This window comes from Sciurus carolinensis, chromosome 1, assembly GCF_902686445.1.
Source record: "Sciurus carolinensis chromosome 1, mSciCar1.2, whole genome shotgun sequence".
Taxonomy (NCBI): Eukaryota; Metazoa; Chordata; class Mammalia; order Rodentia; family Sciuridae; genus Sciurus; species Sciurus carolinensis.
The window spans coordinates 111,792,880-111,811,912 of NC_062213.1; the positions used below are offsets into that span (position 1 = coordinate 111,792,880).

General features: G+C 49.3%; 2 protein-coding genes across 6 annotated transcripts; one reads left to right on the forward strand and one right to left on the reverse strand.

The window, feature by feature from the left end:
• Positions 1-2,046: 2,046 nt before the first annotated feature.
• On the forward strand, positions 2,047-11,603 carry Amigo1 (adhesion molecule with Ig like domain 1). 2 transcript variants are annotated; one of them, XM_047553987.1, is made up of 3 exons: positions 2,047-2,368; positions 2,819-4,403; positions 11,001-11,603. In XM_047553987.1, the coding sequence occupies exon 2, from the start codon at positions 2,884-2,886 to the stop codon at positions 4,363-4,365; it is 1,482 nt and encodes a 493-aa protein (XP_047409943.1). In that variant the 5' UTR covers positions 2,047-2,368; positions 2,819-2,883; the 3' UTR covers positions 4,366-4,403; positions 11,001-11,603. The 2 variants fall into 2 exon arrangements, with proteins under 2 accessions (XP_047409943.1, XP_047409935.1); XM_047553979.1 differs by lacking the exon at positions 11,001-11,603 and having other exon boundaries at positions 2,819-7,439.
• LOC124985346 (probable transmembrane reductase CYB561D1) lies at positions 10,659-17,723 on the reverse strand. 4 transcript variants are annotated; one of them, XM_047554007.1, is made up of 3 exons: positions 17,385-17,723; positions 16,866-16,903; positions 10,659-16,233 (listed from the first exon to the last, which is right to left on the reverse strand). In XM_047554007.1, the coding sequence occupies exons 1-3, from the start codon at positions 17,530-17,532 to the stop codon at positions 15,805-15,807; spliced, it is 615 nt and encodes a 204-aa protein (XP_047409963.1). In that variant the 5' UTR covers positions 17,533-17,723; the 3' UTR covers positions 10,659-15,804. The 4 variants fall into 4 exon arrangements, with proteins under 4 accessions (XP_047409963.1, XP_047409972.1, XP_047409954.1 ...); XM_047554016.1 differs by having other exon boundaries at positions 15,539-16,308; positions 17,518-17,723; XM_047553998.1 differs by having other exon boundaries at positions 15,539-16,308.
• Between the last annotated feature and the right edge of the window lie 1,310 nt (positions 17,724-19,033).

The window sequence follows — 19,033 nt, forward strand, 5'->3', positions numbered from 1 at the left end:
AGGAGAGGAGAAAGAAACCTGGAACATTGGGATCTAGAGATGTAGGGATGAGGGGTGGGGTGGAAAAAGTATCTGTTTTTCACAGATATTTGTTCAGAATAAAATGAAGTTATTTCCTCAACAATTATTGAATATAGATGATGAGTACTGGAGGGTTCATTGTATTTTTTCTCTTCTTTTGTGTAGGTTTGAAATATTTCAAAATTTAAAAAATAGATGTGACCTCAGAGATGACGTGTATTATAGCCAGTTCCAAGATGGCCCCCAAATGAGCCTCTCTTTCTGAAATTCATGCTCTTGTAAAGTCTCCTGCCATGTGGAATCAGGGCTTGTCTGTGACCAAAGTGGAAGTGACAGGTATAATTTCAAAGAGTTAAGTCCTATGACTTCTGTCTGGTTCTCTCTTGGATCTGTTGCTCTGAGGGAATTTGGCTACCATGCTGTGAGGACACTCAAGTAGTCTTGTGGATAGACCTTCATGGAGAGGTGCCAAGGTTTCCTGCTCACAGCCAGTCATGTGAGAGATCCATGTAAGGCAGTCTTTGCTAAAGTTGATTCTCTGGCCCCAGTAAAGTCTTCCAATGACTGCAGCTCCGTAACATGTATTTGTATTCAACTGCATGAGAAACCTCCAACTACCTACCTACCATGTTGCTCCCAAATCTCTGACCAACAAGAACTGTGAAAGAAAGAAAAAAACAAACTATGATAGTCAGTTATATTGTAGTAAGCCACTGAGTTATGCAGCAATAGATAACTGATGTGATGTGATTTTAAGACTCTTCCCTCTCCTCTCACTGTTACCTGGAATGAACAGAAAAGAAAAACCTTTCACACCATGCATAATATCCCTTAAAGAGATAATACATCTACTTAAAATCATGGTAAAACATATGTGACATAAAAATTCTTTCTTTGTAAAACTCTTAGTGGGCTAAGCTGTTGAGATATTAATTTCAGTCGTGGTCTTGCTGTTGTAAGACTAGAAAGAATAAAATGGTAATTTCTCTCTCAGAGTCGACTATCTCAAGAAAAGCTAAGATCTTGAATGGTAAGGTCTTGGTTTTTCCTACATCCTCATCACCCCACTCCCCATCCTCAACAACATACACTAATTAACAGTTTCTTCCTCTTTCAGGGGCCACCCTGGATAAGTCACCCCCACCTTCACCCCTGGCCTTAATCTTGAGGATCAGGTAATAGAGAAACTGATGAAACTGCTCTATAACCAGAGGGGAAAGAGCTGGTACTGTTTAGGAAGGTGGCAAGTGGCCAGACCTAAGGGATGAATTACTTTCTTTAGGGAAGAATTTTGGTTTCCCGGAATGGAAACAGGTCCCTGGCTCTCATGCAGTCCACGCTGTGTTTAGCGGGTAGAATAGGGAAATCTACGAGGGCTGTCTAGGGCAGGGGATCCCACGGCCTGGGCCTGGAGACACCAGGGTCACTCCTCCCTGCCCCCACTCCTGCCCAGCTGGCTTGCCGGCTACAGAACTGTGCCTTTCGTGGTACCTCAAGGGTTATGGGCTAGTGGTATTGAGACTAGCGCGCGGCGGGGGGGGGGGGGGGGGACAAAACAAAACAAAAAACTCTCCCCAAGTTGTTGGGACTTCATAGCCCCAGAGAGAAAGGAGGAGGAATTTCAAAACGTGACTAATGAATTTCCCGCCAACATTGACAGGCGGGAGCTGAGCCAGATTTCTTTAATTTGGAAAATTAAAAGACATGCGACGCTTCATGCCCCGGAGTCAGCTGCAGCGAATTCACTCCAGTTAGACTTACTTTCGGGTTTGGGTAGGCAGAAGAGTTGTAGGGGAACGAAGGGGATGGAGGAAGGTGGAGAGGAGGGAGTAGGAGAGGGCCAGTGTCTCCCATTGTGCCACCAGCTGAGCACCCGGGACAGGTTCACGGAGAGAATGACTTAGCTGGTTGACACCTGCCGACGACCCCGCGCGCGTCCGCCAGGCCAGCTCCGACACAAACACACGCACGTGCGCCCCGCCCCCGCCGCGCGCACGCGCCCCGAGGCTCCGGCGGCGGCGACGGGCGCGCGCGCGGTGCTCGCTGCCCCCACGCTGCTCCCTCGGCTGGGATCGCGGCGCCTCCCGCTTCCCTCACCGCTCCACGCCAGGCCCGGGGACCCGGAGGCAGCGGCCGTGCTTGGTGGGCTCCGGCGGGCACAGCGGTCGAGGCGGCAGGGCAGGGGAGCAGAGCGGGGACCGGCAAGTTCCCTGGAGGCGATGTTGCCAGGCGCGGGCCCCTGCCTAAGGCGGGTGCGGTGACAGGCAGGCCAGTGAGGCGCCGCCGGGGGAGGCCGCGACGGAGCTCCCGGACTGGCCATGGGCTGAGACGCATCTTCGCTGAGCAGGTGAAGTAACCAGAGGTCCTGGGGTTGCGGGGAGACCGCCCGGGGACCCTCAACCCCATCAGGACGCGCCCTGCCCAGTAGGATGCCCTGTTGACCTTCCTTCGGCTCCTCCCAAAGGCCCTACTGACTCCACCTCCGAACCCCACCGAGTGCAATCCCAGTGACCCCTAACAGCCCGGGCATCCTGTGCATACCCCTGCCCTACACCCGTGACCCCAGCCCAGCAGGCCCTTCTTCTTTTACCCTGGTATTTTGAGCCCATTGCCTGTCTATACAGTGCTTGGGAACCCAACATCTCTTCCTTTCTCTTCTAGCCCAATGCGGGTGGGGGCAGAACTGGGTGGGAAAAGTGGGAGTGGTGGTCCTTGGCTCCAGAGTCCCTGGTGACCACAAAATCTGTCCCCTTTCTCTAAAGCCTGTAGTGAAAGTGACCCTTCTGTACCCCACCAGAACATGCCGGGGTGACTCCCTCCCAGATCCTCTTTGTGGCCTTCCCGGCCCTCTCTAGTGACGCTATGCAACCCCAGCTTGACCTGCGAGGCCTCTGGCTCCTGCTGCTATCCTTGTTCCTGCTCCTCTTTGAGGTGGCCAGAGCTGGACGACCTGTGGTTAGCTGTCCAACTGCCTGCCTGTGCGCCAGCAACATCCTCAGCTGCTCCAAGCAGCAGCTCCCCAATGTGCCCCACTCCTTGCCCAGCTACACTGCACATCTGGACCTCAGCCACAACAACCTGAGTCGCCTGCGAGCGGAGTGGACCCCCACACCCCTGACCCACCTGCACTCCCTGCTGCTGAGCCACAATCATCTGAACTTCATCTCCTCTGAGGCCTTCTCCCCGGTACCCAACTTGCGCTACCTGGACCTCTCCTCCAACCATTTGCGAACACTGGACGAGTTTCTGTTCAGCGAATTGCAAGCACTGGAGGTGCTGCTGCTCTACAATAACCACATCGTGGCAGTGGACCGCTATGCCTTCGATGACATGGCCCAGCTGCAGAAACTCTACTTGAGCCAGAACCAGATTTCCCGTTTTCCTCTGGAACTGGTCAAGGAAGGAGCCAAGCTACCCAAACTAACACTCCTGGATCTCTCCTCCAACAAGCTGAAGAACTTGCCGTTGACTGACTTGCAGAAGTTGCCAGCATGGATCAAGAATGGACTGTACCTCCATAACAACCCCTTACAATGTGACTGTGAGCTCTACCAGCTCTTTTCACACTGGCAGTACCGGCAGCTGAGTTCGGTGATGGACTTTCAGGAGGATCTATACTGCATGAGTTCCAAGAAGCTGCACAATGTCTTCAACTTGAGTTTCCTCAACTGCAGTGAGTACAAGGAGAGTGCCTGGGAGGCTCACCTGGGTGACACCTTGACCATCAAGTGTGACACCAAGCAGCAGGGGATGACCAAGGTGTGGATGACACCAAGCAATGAACGGGTGCTAGATGAGATGGCCAATGGCACAGTGACAGTGTCCAAGGATGGCAGTCTTCATTTCCATCAAGTGCAGGTTGAGGATGGGGGTGTATATACCTGCTATGCCATGGGGGAGACTTTCAATGAGACACTGTCTGTGGAGTTGAAAGTGTATAACTTCACCTTGCACGGACACCACGACACCCTCAACACAGCCTACACCACCCTAGTGGGTTGTATTCTCAGTGTGGTCCTGGTCCTCATATACCTGTACCTCACTCCCTGCCGCTGCTGGTGCCGGGGTGTAGAGAAGCCTTCCAGCCATCAAGGAGACAGCCTCAGCTCTTCCATGCTCAGCACCACACCCAACCATGATCCTATGGCTGGTGGGGACAAAGATGATGGTTTTGACCGGCGGGTAGCCTTCCTGGAACCTGCTGGACCTGGGCAGGGTCAAAATGGCAAGCTCAAACCAGGAAACACTCTGCCAGTGCCCGAGGCAACAGGCAAGGGCCAACGAAGGATGTCAGATCCAGAATCAGTCAGCTCGGTCTTCTCTGATACGCCCATTGTGGTGTGAGCAGGATAGGTTTGTGGGGAGATTCTGCCCCAGGAGAGGTAATGCACCCCTGAAGGATATGAGGGGATGGAAGAGAGGGCTGGCTGCCCAAGGGAGTGGGTTCCTCCTGGCCTCCAGGGAATTGGTCAAGGGTACAACAGCAGGCAAGTTTCCAATGAGGGTGTGGCTGCCGCGAGTTTCAAATATGGATATATTAATCCTCAGGCAAATGCTACACCCCTTCCCAAAGCCCTGGCAATTCTCAGTGTGGCAGAGGAAGAGGAGGGTGTCAGAGCTGGATGGGAATAAGGAAGGGGTAAGGGGAAAAGCACATTCCCTAAACTTTTTTGAGGTCATCCCTAGCTCCTTAAGAGAAAACATTTGAAAAACAATATTTTTTTCTGTCTCTTCCCACCCACACCTATGAAGTTGTGTGTGTTGGGGGAGCCTCCACAGGAGCCATACTGGGAAAGCTGCAGTATCTTCTTTGGTCAGTCACACTTCACAGCTGGGGAATTGAAAACCTTTGGAAAATGAGTCAGGAAAAGGCTGAGACCTGAATCCGTGGCACTCCCCATAGCGCTGTGAGACTTCCCACTGAAGTCATCTTCTTTCCCCCTGAGCCCTGGGTGGATGGATCTTTGCAGGAGCCTGGCCTGTCACCTGCTCGTTATGGTAGCAATGTGGGGTGTGGTATCTGTGCCTTGTCCAGAGACTTGTGGCACAGACACCTGTACAGCATGAACTAAAGGATCCCCGTCACAGAAATAGGTGCCAGCACAAAATTTGTAGATGGGGTGGGCTTCAGATAGGGTAATTCCTTGGATGGGGAAAGCCTCAGTTAATATTTGATTTCCAGCATGTGTGTATCAGACCAGGTTGGGAGCTGCTGGAGACAGAGCATTTATGGATGCCTGCCCCAGATGTGATCTGTGGGCCCACTCTCACTAGAAGAATGAGGGTAAACCAGCCTCTATAATGTAGCAGCCAGCTGGACCTACCTGATTTTCTGTGTATGCCATCTCTTCATTTAATCTCCTTATCCAGCTCAGGCAGGATTCTGAGTTTTCCCTAAAATGCTGCTCTGCAAAGGGAGGAGTCTAGGAAAGTCTGGCCCCAGCCAGGAGAGACTGGGCTTGAGATAGAGGGGACCCAGTATGTATCTCCTCAAATGTTGACAAGGCTACCTCGCTCCTTTCAGAGATCTCCTGCTGCAAAACCAAAGCATGAGGTTTTGTCATCTGAGGGGTTTGGAATTGGGTGGTCTCTGTCCCAGAATGTAGTTTGGAGTGCAGCTCAGGTGTCTGCCCTCCAGAAGGCTGCAGGCAGTCCTGCAGCAGAGGTAATCAGTGGTACTAAACTTCCAGAAGGGAAGTTCTGCCACCCCATTCCTCCCAGCCAGTGGTCTGTGCAGTTGTGGTTGTCAGTCCAGAGGAACATAAAACAACAAATCCATTAGGTTCCATCCAGGGTTGCAGAATACTTTGGGTATGGAGATGACTGCTCCTTTAACTTCTCCCTTTGACCATATCGCAGGTCCGGGAGGTGGTGGTTCTGAGCTTTGGCAGGGGGATGAGCAAGGCAAAGGTGAAAATGTTCTCTAACGTTGGTCTTTATCAGTGTCTCTTCTCTTCTTTGTTTCTTGTCCATTGGAAGTTCTCCAGGTCTTCGAGTTTTCTGGCCTGCTTTTTAGGTTCCAAGAGGTGTTATTTACCTGAGGGTGAGGGCTGCTTGCTAGGAGGGCCTGACTCATACACTGCCTATTAAGATGGGGAAGGGGACTGGAAGTCAACATCTTCTTGTCTGTTCCTGGGATCTCAAGGCTGCTGTCCATCCTTTAGTAATATCCTAGTTTTGTCAAGAGAGAGGTGCAGCAATTTCCCTCAAGTAGTTGCATGCTCATAGGTATGCATGCTCATAGGTATGCATGCACACCAGCACCTTGACCTCCACCAGGACAGTGAACCTGTAGTCCCCACTAATTGTCTACACCTATGTGCATAACATCATGCACACAATTTTCTTGTGCTGTAGGAGAGACGGTGACCACGCCAGGCTCCTCAAATACACAAACTTGTACTTTAATTTCTGGACTCCCTGTATCTTCACTCATATCTCCATGGCTCTGAATCACTTCCTTGCAAAGGCTGGAGTTAGGGGGACTGTGGGTTGAAGACCTTGGGAAAAGGGTGATGGGGCACTAGCTGGTTCTTCAGACTCCTCAGAAGCTTCCATAGAGACAACATATTAGGTGTTAAGCTAGAATCAGGACAGTGAAGGGCCCAGGAGGAAAACTGGCAGGGGGCCAAGCAGCTGTGACTTGCTGTTCCTATTAACTGCCCTGATAAGACAAGAGTAGAGAAGGAAAGCTGTCTGGTTATATTCTAGGGCTCTAACTCTTTAAAGTGAATGTCAAATGACGCAAGCCTTCTGGGGCATTTCAGCTGAGCTTCCGAGGACTAGGAGGGCCCTTTTCTTCCTAAGCCCTACTGTGCAGCTCTGAGTCTCCCTATTATACCCACTAGTTTGACTCCTAATTTGAGACACCTGGAAGATGTACCTGTATGTACCACCAAGAAGTTTAACTGATTATCTTCTTGCAGTGGTTTCAGTTGATAGAACCCAAAGGTAGCTGTCTACTTGGGTAATTGAATACTCAGTATAAGTAAGTTTCCTAGAACCCTGGGTAGAAAACTGCCAGGTATGGTTATAAGAAAAGGATGACAGATTACCTCCTCCCCTCACCCTCTCCTGCACCCATAAACCAGACATGTCTCCCCAGGAAGCAGGTGTCCCTGGAGACAGAATATGATAGGGCTCTACAATCTGTCTATGTAATCACTTGTGATCTTTTTTCTTTGCCTGTATTTGTGCCCCTCCCCCACACACACAGGGGCCTGGAGAAGGTACACCCTAGCTGGGGAGAGCAAAGCCAACTGATTCCAGTTTTGTGTGTCTTCTGACCTCTGTACTTCCTTCTTTTATGTTCAGGACCCTGTTCCTCCCACTTGTGTACACCCAGGGTGGCAAACCTCAGAGCCTCTGGACTCTGAAAACTAGACAATGACGATTAAACCTGGCTTGAGTCTCTGTTCTGGAATAGTCTATGGCTGGTTTATTTATCTTTTCAGCCTGTGGATGAGGTTCACTGTACCTCAGAAGGATGTGGCTTGTTTGGGGAAAGAGTCTTTAAATGCTGTTGTAAGGACATAGGTAAAACCTTGTAGGCATTAAGAAAGACTAGGGGGAGCCAGACATGATGGCACATGCCTGTAATCCCAGAAACTTCGGAGACTGAGGAAGGAGGATTGCAAATTTGAGGCCAGCCTCAGTCATTGCTTCCAATGGACATAGCAAGACCCAGTCTCAAAAAAATAAATGCACAAAAAGAACTGGGGCTGTACCTCAGTGGTAAAGCACCCCTGAATTCAATCCCCAGTAAGAACAACAACAACAAAAAGACTAGGGGTCAGCAAACTTTCTGTAACAAGTTACATAGTAAATATTTTTTTGTAGGCCACATACTCTGATATACCTCATAGTCTGTTATGCCACTATAGTGGGAAAGCATCTACAGACACTAATGCATGGTGTGGTTCTGTTCCAATGTATTAGTCAATTTGCTGCTGCTATAATAAAATACCCAAGGCTGAATATTTTACAAAGAAAAGAGATTTATTTAGCTCACAGTTTTGGAGGATGAAACTCTAAGATCAGATGACTCCATCATCTTGTCCTCTGACAAGGTCCTCATGGTGGACAGCATCACAGTAGTGCAAATATAGGTAGAAGAGATCATGTCATGAGACAGGAAGCCAGAGAGATTCAGGGGCAGGCTTGGCTCTTTTTATAAAACTTGCTTTTGTGGGAACTAACTGGGGTCTCTTCTGAGGGCGATGCCCCCAATGATAATTACTTCCCACTAGGTCCCACCTTTTAAAGCTTCCCCCACCTCTCAACACCACACTTGGGACCAAGTTTCCAGCACATGAACGTTTGGGGGACACACTCAAACCATAACTATACCATGGCATCCAATAAAATTTATTTATGGACACTGAAATTGTAATTATATATATATATATATATATATATATATATATATTTTTTTTTTAGTTTCTCAACCATTTAAAAATGCAAAAACTATATCCAGTGGCTCAGAGACCACACAAAACTAGGCAGTGGGCTGGTTTGACCAGCAGACCATAGCTTGCCAAACTGAGATTTTCAAAAGAAATGTCACTAAAGGTTCAGATGGCAAGAGTTTAGAAATCCCATTACCTGGGCTAAGATTATCTAATTGAAGATTTCCTGGGTCTCTTCAGTCTAGAATGAGCTTACTATCAGTACCATAGGAAAATGTTTGGATTGAGTTTTTTTAAATGGTAGAAAACTCATTTTCACAATTTTTTTTTATTACCAACATATTTTCATGTTGCAACTGGTAGCCATCTTATTTAGGGTAAAGGTGTATTCATGTAATGATCAGGTTAGTTAGTACTCATTGACAGTTTGGTATGTCCTGGGCATTGCATGGATGAAAGAATGCAGTCCTCACTTTATTGATACAGACATAGCCTATCCAAAACTGGACTGGATTCTAAACTAACCAGGCAAATTCTTTGGCTAGTCTCTGAATGCTTCTGGAAGGGGACTATCATGTCCAAAGGGGGAGAAGACATGTTATAAGGAAAAAAGAATCAGCGCCTGTAATCCCAGCAGCTCAGGAGGCTGAGACAGGAGGTTTGTGAATTCAAAGTAAGACTCAGAAACTTAGGCCCTAAGCAACTCAGTGAGAACTTCTCTAAATAAAAAAAAAAAAAAAAAAAAAAAAAGGGCTGAGGATGTGGCTTAGTGGTTAAGTGCCCCTGGGTTCAGTCCCTGGTACCACAAAGATGAAATAATAAATTTTAAAAATCAGAATTTGTATAATTACATGTTTTCTTATATTTATAAAATCTTAATCATTGTCTGGAAAGTTGTCTTTTTTACTTCAGAAGGAACAGTAAGAGCTGGTGAATCCCCAGTACAAGAAAGAAAGAAAGAGAAAAAAAAAAAAAAAAGTCAGAGAGAGAGAGAGAGGCCTAGATGCCTCTCCCAACCAGCCACATCAGACACATCAGCCTTATCAGTCAGTGAAATGACCGTTGTTGGTGTCAGAGCTTTCCCATAGTCCACACATATATAGTGTTTCATCTTTGCAAAGCAGTCTTTGCTCTGGCCGACAGGTGGCCAAGAGGATGAAGCTGGTAAAGAGAACAGGCTGGAAGACACTAAGAGTTCTTCCCTCTACTGCTGGCCTGTGCCACACCCGGTCTCTGAACCTGAGTTTTGACACTTCTCTCTCCATTACTCGAAGGAAATCTATTTATCTTTTCAACCCTTCTTGCGGGCCCCACCTCCAAGCCACAAGAAGTTCCCTAGATCCTGGCCATGGGTGTGATTTTGTCTGCCTTGCCTTGCAGCACTTTCCCCTGTTCCTCTTGAGTAGCACTTCTGGAGCCTAGAGGAAGCTAATTAGTAACAGCTGCCTTTTAGAACAGAAAATGAGAGTTCAAAGTATGGGCCAGCTTAGTCTTTCCTCCACCTGGTCTCTCAACTCCTCCCCTTTTTGTATTTGTTATCACTTGTCTCCCAGGAAACCAGTGGTGACGCTTCACTTTCCCTATCCACCTGGCAGAAAGGGCTCAGGCCCCTGTGGTAGGACTGCTGGCTTTTCTGTTCATGCTGCAGTGAGTCTATGCTGGGTGTGTTCTCTCCTATGGCTTAAGAGAAAGATAAAGCAGCTGCCAATCAAGCTCCTTCATTAGGCTTATCCACTGACTGGTAGAAGATATCAAACGGTAAAGACACTGAGACCTACCCTGAGGTCTTCCAGTCTCCATCAGCCAGGTTATTGTCCTTGGAGACCAGAGGGCATGGAACCATGGTCTGAGAGAACTATATTCAGTGAGCCAGGACATGGAGCCCTGTGGTGGGACTTCCAGATGCCTTCTGGCACTATCACACATAGGCAAAAAATCACTACCCCCAAATCTGGGGGTGGGTATGTGTGTGTGTACATGTGCCCACAGTTGTGGGGACTGGAATTTGACAGTATCTGTGCTGCTTTTTCCTCACCTCCTTCCACTCCCTCTCTTGGTCCTAGTTTGCTTTTGGTATGGGCCTAAGCAGAAACAAGCATCCTTAGGATGCACTGTGAAAGCCAGGCGTGGTGGTGCACACACCTGTAATTCCAGCTGCCCAGGAGGCTGAGGCAGGAGGATTGCAAGTTCAAAGCCAGCCTCAGCAACTTAACAAGGCCCTAAGCAACTCAGTGAGACCCTGTCTCTAAATAAAATATTTTTAAAAAGGGATGGGGGTGTGACTCAGGGGTTAAGTGGCCCTGGGTTCAATCCCTAGTACCAAACAAATAAACAAACAAACAAAAAACACTGTGAGGAAACTGGGAATCTGCTTTCAAGATAGGAGCATTAGGGGGCCGTACATGTACACTCCATGAGACAAGGGTTGACTCCTCTGATACCACAGAATAGCCTGAAGTGGTTCCTTAATCTCCTTCTAAGAGAGGTTAGAAACTCATCTGGGGGGCGTGGGTGTAGACTAGTGGTAGCATGCTCATTTAGCATGTATGTGGCCCTGTGTTCAATCCCCAGCACTGCAAAAAAACTGAAAACAAAACTCATCTGGGAAATCCTAACAACAGCAGGTGGATTAGAAATGGACTGTTATTCTCTGACCACCTTGGTGATTAGCCGAGCCTTCTGGATGGTGGTGGGGAGTTGTCCCACTGGAGGTAATTTGTGTCTGCTTTAGCATAGTTCAATGCTGAAACTTCTTCAATCACCCTCAGGGGTAATTCTGGGGCATAACCTTCCCACTCTTCAGCTTTTGTCTTCTTTATGCCTGTGCTGGAGAGAATGGCTGAGGCGAATGCCCTCAATGCCTGACTAGTATTTCATTCTTGGATCCCAAGACAGAAAAAAACAATCCAGATAAAAAACAAATATTCGAGCCTTCATGATGCTGTTGCTCCTGTGTCTCTGTATCCACTCCAGGCAGATTGCTGCTGTTCTCAGACAAATGAAATGGAAAAGTATCCTTCCTCTAATTTAAAATTTAAACAGAACTGCTTTCATGCTGCGTGTGTGTGTTGATTCCAATAAAGCATTCTGAGGAGGAGGATACCATGATCCTGCTTGTAGAACCTGAAACAGAAGGGAAACCAAACCACCGGCCCCTGAAGCCATGTCCCTTACAGTTCTATATCCTCAGTGTCTAGCATGAGGGCCTGAGGCTACAGAGTGTTAGGGTAGCAGCATGGTGTTCACTACTACTGCTCCTCCTCTTACTGGCTTGTGTGCCCACTTTTCCCTCTGAAGGGCAGAAATAGGAAGTAAAGATTTAGATAGACTTGTGACCAGCAGCTCCTGAGTAAGACCAGCTCTAAGCACTTCTAGTTAAACCCAGGGGGCAATTATACTGACATACAGATTTGCAGTCAGCCCCACTTAGGGCAAAGCTCACAAGTCATGGCCTTGGAGGCATTTCTGGCAGTAGTGGGTAAGAGCTAGAAGGAAGAAATGTGTCCGTGTGCTCTTACAGTGGTCAGCACAACCTCTCTGAGACTTGGGTCCCCCAAGCATAATTATCTGCAACGGTTAACAGCCTCCCTAGGAAGCGATAAGGACCAGAGCCAGGCTTAGTGAAAAGAGAAAAGGACAAGAACATAGTAATACCACCTGTTTACATTTGTTTAACACTTTGAACTTTCCAATGACTGTTAACATTCATTTTCTCAACATCCTTGTGAGGCAGGTCAAGTAGCAAGTGATTTACCCACAGCCACACCAGTATTAGGGGCTGAGTTAACCCATACAGCAGCTTTCCCAGCTCCCAGGCCAATGCACCTTTTGTTTCATGACACACAGACTCTTTATGCCAGCCAGACACAGGAGCATCAGGGGCACTGAACCACAAGCCTCCCTGCTCCCTAAGCTTGCAGAGAGGCACCAGAAAAGCTGCAGTTGGGGTATCCAGACCCGGGGTCCCATGGAGGCCAAGCAGGGAAAACAGAAGGGTAGGAGTACTAGAGGTTCAGGGTCCTCAGCACTGCCACCACCAGTCTCAGCTAAGCATACACTGCTTATGACATATACTGACCTTTGTCAGGAGCTTGGGCCTTCCTAGTTTACTGAGCAGACTCAGTGCTGCTCCAGAGGAGAGAAGCCTCAAGGTACAGCTAGGAGGCAAGACGCCTAACTCCCTCCTCTCCCACAGTGCCTTCCCATTCTGTTACATCCTGTAGCCCAAGAAGAGGGGGAAGGTGAGGGCTGGCTGACTCAGCCTGCAAGTGCTTAGAGATCTGGAGCTGAAAGGCCCCAGCACCATTCAGCTAATGATTATTATTAACTCTGAACAGGCCTTGGCACAGCAGCCAGCTGGCTCTGGGAGGATGCCTGGATTTCCCACAGTTAGGTCTAGAAAACAAGACCTACGGCAGCCATGGATCAGGGCAGCAGGGTGGGACAATGAGAAAGGCCCGGCAGGCCAGTGTCAGGGAGTGGGGAAGGGTGATCTGCCTTGTGAGGGGGTAAAGAGAAGGCATAGACTGGCAGGTGATAGCAGTCTGTCTTGGATGGAGCTGACAGCCAAGGAGGTGAGGCTGGAAGACTGCCTTAGACGCAGAACTCCTGCCATTCACTACCACCCCCAGTCCCGGTGGAGCTCATGGGAAGTGGTGGTTATAGGAATGATGGGGACTTAGGAGGGGTATGCAATCCCAGAACAGTAATCCCATTACCGTCTGCATTTGGATACAAAACCATCTATATTTCTAATGTCCTCAAGGTTGAGTCTGCATATAATCAAACTTGGAACACTATCAAACATGGAATCAGGACTTAGTGAACCCAATATGGAAATTTGTGCAAATGACAATTTAAAAAATTTTAATCTGAGCACCCTGGCTTTTTTTTAAAAAAGCAAAATAGGCTGACTACTAGCAGCTTTCCCTAGTCAAGGAACAAGGGCAAAAGGGCAGCCATTTGCTTGTCCCCTGAGCCCTCTGCCTGCTGCTGAGGAGCACAGCTAGTGCCCCAGACAAGAGCAGATACAGAAAGGCAGGGGAACAGAGGGTGCAGGGAGGAGGGAGCACACTGCCAGGAGACACAGGCAGCCGGCAGCCACTGAGATCCCAGCTGGACGTCAAGTGCCCTGGCACTGAGTTCTCATGGCTGTCCAGCTGCTGCCCCAGGATGTGAGGGCAGGTGGTAATGAAGGGAGAAATGGGAAGATGGGAGGGAAGTCCCCCCGCTTCAGTCTAGCCTGACAGAAAGAAGGACTCCTCCTGGTGACCTTTTCCCTATACTGTAGTCAGACCAGTTAAGCAGGAGGAAATGACCTGTGTCCTCATCTTCTTTGCCCTGCCCCTGCCCTCCAGGCCCACTGGTCAGAGAGACAACAGCTGGGTCCTGTCCTTCTGCAGAATATATATGACTCCTTTCCTCCCAGGGCTGGGAATAGACATCAGATGGCACAGCCCACGCAAACTGCCGGCTGTCAGCACGCCTGCCCGCCCGCCCACCAGCCCCCGCACCACCTGGGAGGAGGCAACACCTCAAGCAGGATTGGGCTTTCCAGCTTTGCCTGCTTGCTCTCAGAGCAAACTGGTGAACCTTACCTGGCCCTCCCATAGATAGGGTGGGGCCCTCAGCACTGGTCATGATAAAGAAAAAAGAATCCCTGGATCAAAAGGACCCTAGTTGAGAATCTCATTTCATACAGCCCAGGATTTCTTCCAAGTTCATATCATGTTGAATAGTTTAAGAGAGGAAAGAGGGTAATCCAAGAGACAGGACAAATCACCCTTTGTACAGCATGGGCCTCTCTTAGATGCTCAGTGTCTAGAGATCTCCTAGGAGATGCCATCTCACCCAGGAGAAGTATAGTGAAGACCACTGAGAGGAGACTTTTGCCCTTGCAGTCACCATTCCTTTGCTATTGAATCATACCAGCTTCTTGTTTCTGAGCCACCTGGATAGGAGGTTGGAGCATCCAAGATACTGACATCAAGGACCAGGCCTCTCCCTGGTCCTGGAAATTGAAGATTCAGTCCCTATAACTCAGGCCAACCAGTTTCCTGTGGGCTGTATCTTCCTGCATAATAGGTTGCATAGCAGCTTTCCTGGCTCAGCTGTATTCCATTCTTGCCATAATCTAGGGAGGTCCCATCTCTGACTGAGCCAGACCACAGCTAAATAGTCTGGCATTTAGCCCTTACCACCAAGGGCGGCCTGGGGAACAACATGCAAAAGGAACAAGGAGGGGTCTCTACAGGGAAGAGAGTCTAGCCCAACTGACACCAAATTCAGCCCCCTTTTGGGCCAAAGACAATTAAAGAAAACTTAGATGACTGACAAGGGGAGAAGTGAAACCAGTAAGACTTCATTTTCCTCAGATCACATTTCCTTGGCCCTTATTTTGTTTTAGAAGCTATGTGCTAAGGCAAAACCCTGAGTCTTAGGAACACAAGATGCTAAGGATTACTTTGCCCTGAGAGTAGATGTCAGGGGAAGGAGTACACCCAGGTTTTGCAGGCTAGATCCTGAGGTGGGCTGAAGGAAGTTCTCAGCTGAGCTAAGGTGCCCAACTAGGCATGGTTAAGCCAATGCACTTCTGCTACTCCAAAAACTTTAAAGTGACTCTAGTGCCTTTGCCATTTTGGAGTCCTCACTCAGGCCCCTTCTCACTACAGTGCCCGACCTCTGTTCCCTGATCCAGGGGACAAATCAGCATAGATTTCTGAAGGGCTACAAGGGCTGACCTGCCCCTTCAGGAGAGTAAAGGGAGAATTAATGTAAGAATTATATCCTGAGTCTGCTAAGTGGTCCACATGGTCCAGAGCTGGGAGGGGGTCCAGTGACATCAACCTGACAGACACTAAATATAAAGAGATGAAAGAAACTTACAGTTTGTTCAGAAACATTCACTTCATAGATGAGGTCCTGAGATATGGAACTTACCTAAGGGTGTACAACAGAGCCAAAGAGGACAATAACCAAGACCCATGGGCTCTCTTCACTACATCACATTGCTTTCTTAAAAGAAGCCTAAATATCCATGGCTACCATTCATAACTTACAGGAACCCAACTCTTCATCAGGCACACAAGCAAGAAATCACCACCACCACCACCGCCACCACCTAATCTTCTGTTTCCCATCAAGAGTGAAGGCTTCAGGCTCAAGTTCTCCATCACTTTCCACTTGCATCCAGTACACGTCCCCATTTTGGCTCACTGAGTCATCCCTCAATAGCAGCCACTTGGGTTTCTGCAGCCCTGGCCCAGTCATGAAGTGTAAAACCTCAACCACTTCTGAAGGGGGTCCTTTGAAGGTCACCAAGGAATGACTGAAATCCAAGGCAAGTATTCCAACCAAATTCAGAGTCCGGAGGCACTCACATTTCCATTTTCTTCCTTGGCAAGTAGGAGCTGGAGATCTGGTGCATGATCACCAGGGCTGGGTAGAGGGACAGTGCCAGGCACAGGTACCAGGCTGCACCTTTGATCTGGGCCTGGAACCACACTGAGTACATGCCCAGGAGCACTGTAACTGTAGCCATAAGGTAGACCACCAGTCCACATGTCAAATGGTAGAGCTTGAGGCGAGCCACCCTGGAGACCCTGGCTGCCCGGGGAAAAAGTAGGCAGAGCCCACATAGTGCCTGGCCGCCAGTGGCAAACAGCGTCAGCGCTCCTACCCAGCTGTGCCAGGATACCAGATGGGGCAGCTCACTGCGGATCTTGCTGGAGATGATGAAGCCCAGGCCCAGGGCAGCGCAGAGGATGGCTAGGGTCTGCTCTGCCCAGTGGAGCCAGATCCAGGCCTTTCGGGAACAGAAGAGGAACAGAGAATGCTCAGGTGAGAAGAGGAGGATGGCCTCAGTCATGAAGAGGCAGAACTGTGAACATAGGAGAGGGCCAGTGAGCCTCAGGTCTGGCTTGGAAGCCTGAGAAAAAGGAGGTGCTTTCATGTGTCCATGCAAAAAGGACAAAAAGTAGAGGCTAAAGAACTTCACCAAGACCTTCTGCCTCATAAGGTCAGCCTTGGAATAACTAAGAATCAGCATTTGAGTGCACATGTCATTATTCAGGCTGATAACCCCCTCCCATATCTTGACCAGTGGAACAGGTCAAGATGTTAAACTTCCTTCTGACCTTTGGAGATAAGGGGGACAATAACTGGATAATGCCCATTCAAGTTCCTCCTTTCAGGCTTCATTGGAGAAATATGTTCCATATCCACCCATCCTTCTCAACCACCTGACACTTAACCTATGGCCCAACCCTCCATATTTCCCAATCCCATAGGTTGCAGGGAAAGATGAGGCTCTAGCTGTCTCCTCCACCTCTCCGTGTCTTAGAAAAGGCTAAGCCTTCTGAAACCTGGATGCTTCTCCAGAGGTGAAGCTAAGCTTATCCAAACAAATCAGCTGCAGATAGAAGTGCACAAACTCACCGCCAAGGCCATGAATACAGGGTGCCAGGAGAAAAGACCTAAGAATCAAAGAGAAAAGGCTGATGGTTGGGCCCCATTGTTCCTGCCCCTGTGGCTAGGTGGACCCCAAAGAATCTGGCCTCAGTGCAAAGGTCAGCATACCCATTCCCAAGCCTAATAAAGAATCAGGAACTCAGGGCAAAGTGAAGAGGCCAAGAGAGCCACCCTGAAAACACACAACTTGGCCTGGGTTCCTCATTCGCACCTCTCAGTTGTCAGTCCAGTCCTCGGCCTCCCTCCTTCACTGCATCCTTCATCAGGATGCATCTGTTCAATCGTCGGCTTTTTCCCCCACAGCACCCAAAGTCCCACCTTTCCAGGATTCCCCAGGCCCCGCCCACCAGGCTCTTAAAATCCCACAGCGGATCGCCCTTCCACTGCTCGTGGGGTACCCCACTCCAAATCTACCAGCGCAGTGCAGCGCTGCCCCTCCAGCATCTCGGCTCCGCCCCCTTCCGTGGCCCCGCCCCACACACTCACTGGTTCCTGGCCGGGACAGTGCAATCAGAAAGATGGTGAAGCCCAAAGCTACCAGGTGCGCCAAGATCCCACTGCCTCTCCGTAGCCAGCGAGTCAATCTCGGCTCCCTCGCTGGAGCTGGAACCAGACCTACCTCAAAGGGCTGCATGGCCGTGCTGGGCCGGCCTGCACAGTCCAGCTGCCAGAGGCTTCTTCCGGGTTTGCAATCGCGGAGGCGGTGGCGGCTGCAGGAGAGGCTCCTCCCCCGGGACGCCGCCGGCAGTGCGGCAGAGGGGCGCACAGCGCCCTCTGGGGGTTGGGGGGGAAGCGTGTCTGCTCAGAGGGTCCGCTCCCCAGAGACAGGACAGCTCGCACAGCTTCTTTGTAGCTGTGTCTACAAAACACCTTCTTTGTATGTGTCTACAAGGGCCTGTATCGCAAACAGCCCATGGAAATTACTTGTGTGGCAACTAGTTTCCAGTGAAACCACTTGGTATGATTACCCAAGAGTGTGAAACCCGTGTTTTGAGCAGGTTTCCAGAAGTACTGGATTGCCCTGGCTTCTCTTCTCTTACCATCTCTTCTGGTTTGTTAAAGGAACAAGATCCCCCACCCCCCACCCGGCCTAAAAGCAAGGAGAAATAAAAGGAAAGGACAAGGGCAAAAAATAGTGCCTGTATGTTGTGAATTTGAAGAGCAAAGGCAGGAGATGCAAGTCTCATCCCCCATTTGCACAGTAGCTGTCCCCAGAGATACACGGGAAGAACTAGGGCACTCCCAGTCCTTGCCGCCCCCACAACAGCTGCTCAGCCCTGAGGAAAAGGTGATCCTGAGCAACCAGGCCTCCCACACCTCAAGTTTTGCAAGTGATCTCCCTTTTCCCCCTCCTGTCTCTAAAAAGATGTGGTCCAGCCCAAGGAGGCCTACCTAAGAGAGGCTTTACCAAGTCCTTATGAGAACACGCACAGGCCAGGAAGAAACAAAAACAGGCTGTCCAGTATAAATCAAGGACATCCTGAGAGCAATTCCTAACTCAGGTGAAGTTCCCTAAATGGCTGAGAAAATAAGGTTGCTGTCAGACACAGTGGTACACACCTTTAATCCCATCTACTCAGGAGGCTGAGGTAGGAGGATTGTGACTTTGAGGTCAGTCTCAGCAATTTAGCAAGACCATATCTCAAAAGTAAAAAATAAAAAGAGCTGGGGATGTAGGTCTAGGGTAGAGCCTAGCATGCATGAAACCTTGGGTTCAATCCCCAGTATGAAAGAAAGAAAAGGAAAGGAAAAGAGGCTGCTGGTAGGAGGTGGGAAGGGAAGGAATAGCTGATGAAACTGAGGCAATTATTTGAAAAGGGATGGAGACCTACAGCTGCTGAAAGTCCAGAAAAACACCATAACCCAGCTCCCACAGACTCAGGGCAAAGATCCAAGACTAGAGCCAGAGGAGTGGCTCTCCTCACCCTCCAGTTTTTCTTTCAGGGGAGCCTGCTCACTCAGACACATGCCCATCATCCTATCTGGAAAAGACTCCCCAGTGATAGAAACTCCAGACATCGTGTGTGTGTGTGTGTGTGTGTGTGTGTGTGTGCGCGCGCGCGCGCGCGCGCACGTGTGTGTATAAAATACACTTTTTTGCAGGCAAATACCTGGAGCTGGATTCTGGTTACCTA

Bases quoted from the DNA above. Each gene is read 5' to 3' on its own strand.
- Amigo1 (XM_047553987.1), top strand. From the start codon at position 2,884: ATGCAACCCCAGCTTGACCTGCGAGGCCTCTGGCTCCTGCTGCTATCC.
- LOC124985346 (XM_047553998.1), bottom strand. From the start codon at position 17,532: ATGCAGCCCTTTGAGGTAGGTCTGGTTCCAGCTCCAGCGAGGGAGCCG. The intron at 16,904-17,384 runs GTGAGTGTGTGG...TTTGATTCTTAG, and splicing joins ACTGTCCCGGCCAGGAACCA to GTCTTTTCTCCTGGCACCCT. The intron at 16,309-16,865 runs GTGAGTTTGTGC...CTATGTTCACAG, and splicing joins CTGTATTCATGGCCTTGGCG to TTCTGCCTCTTCATGACTGA.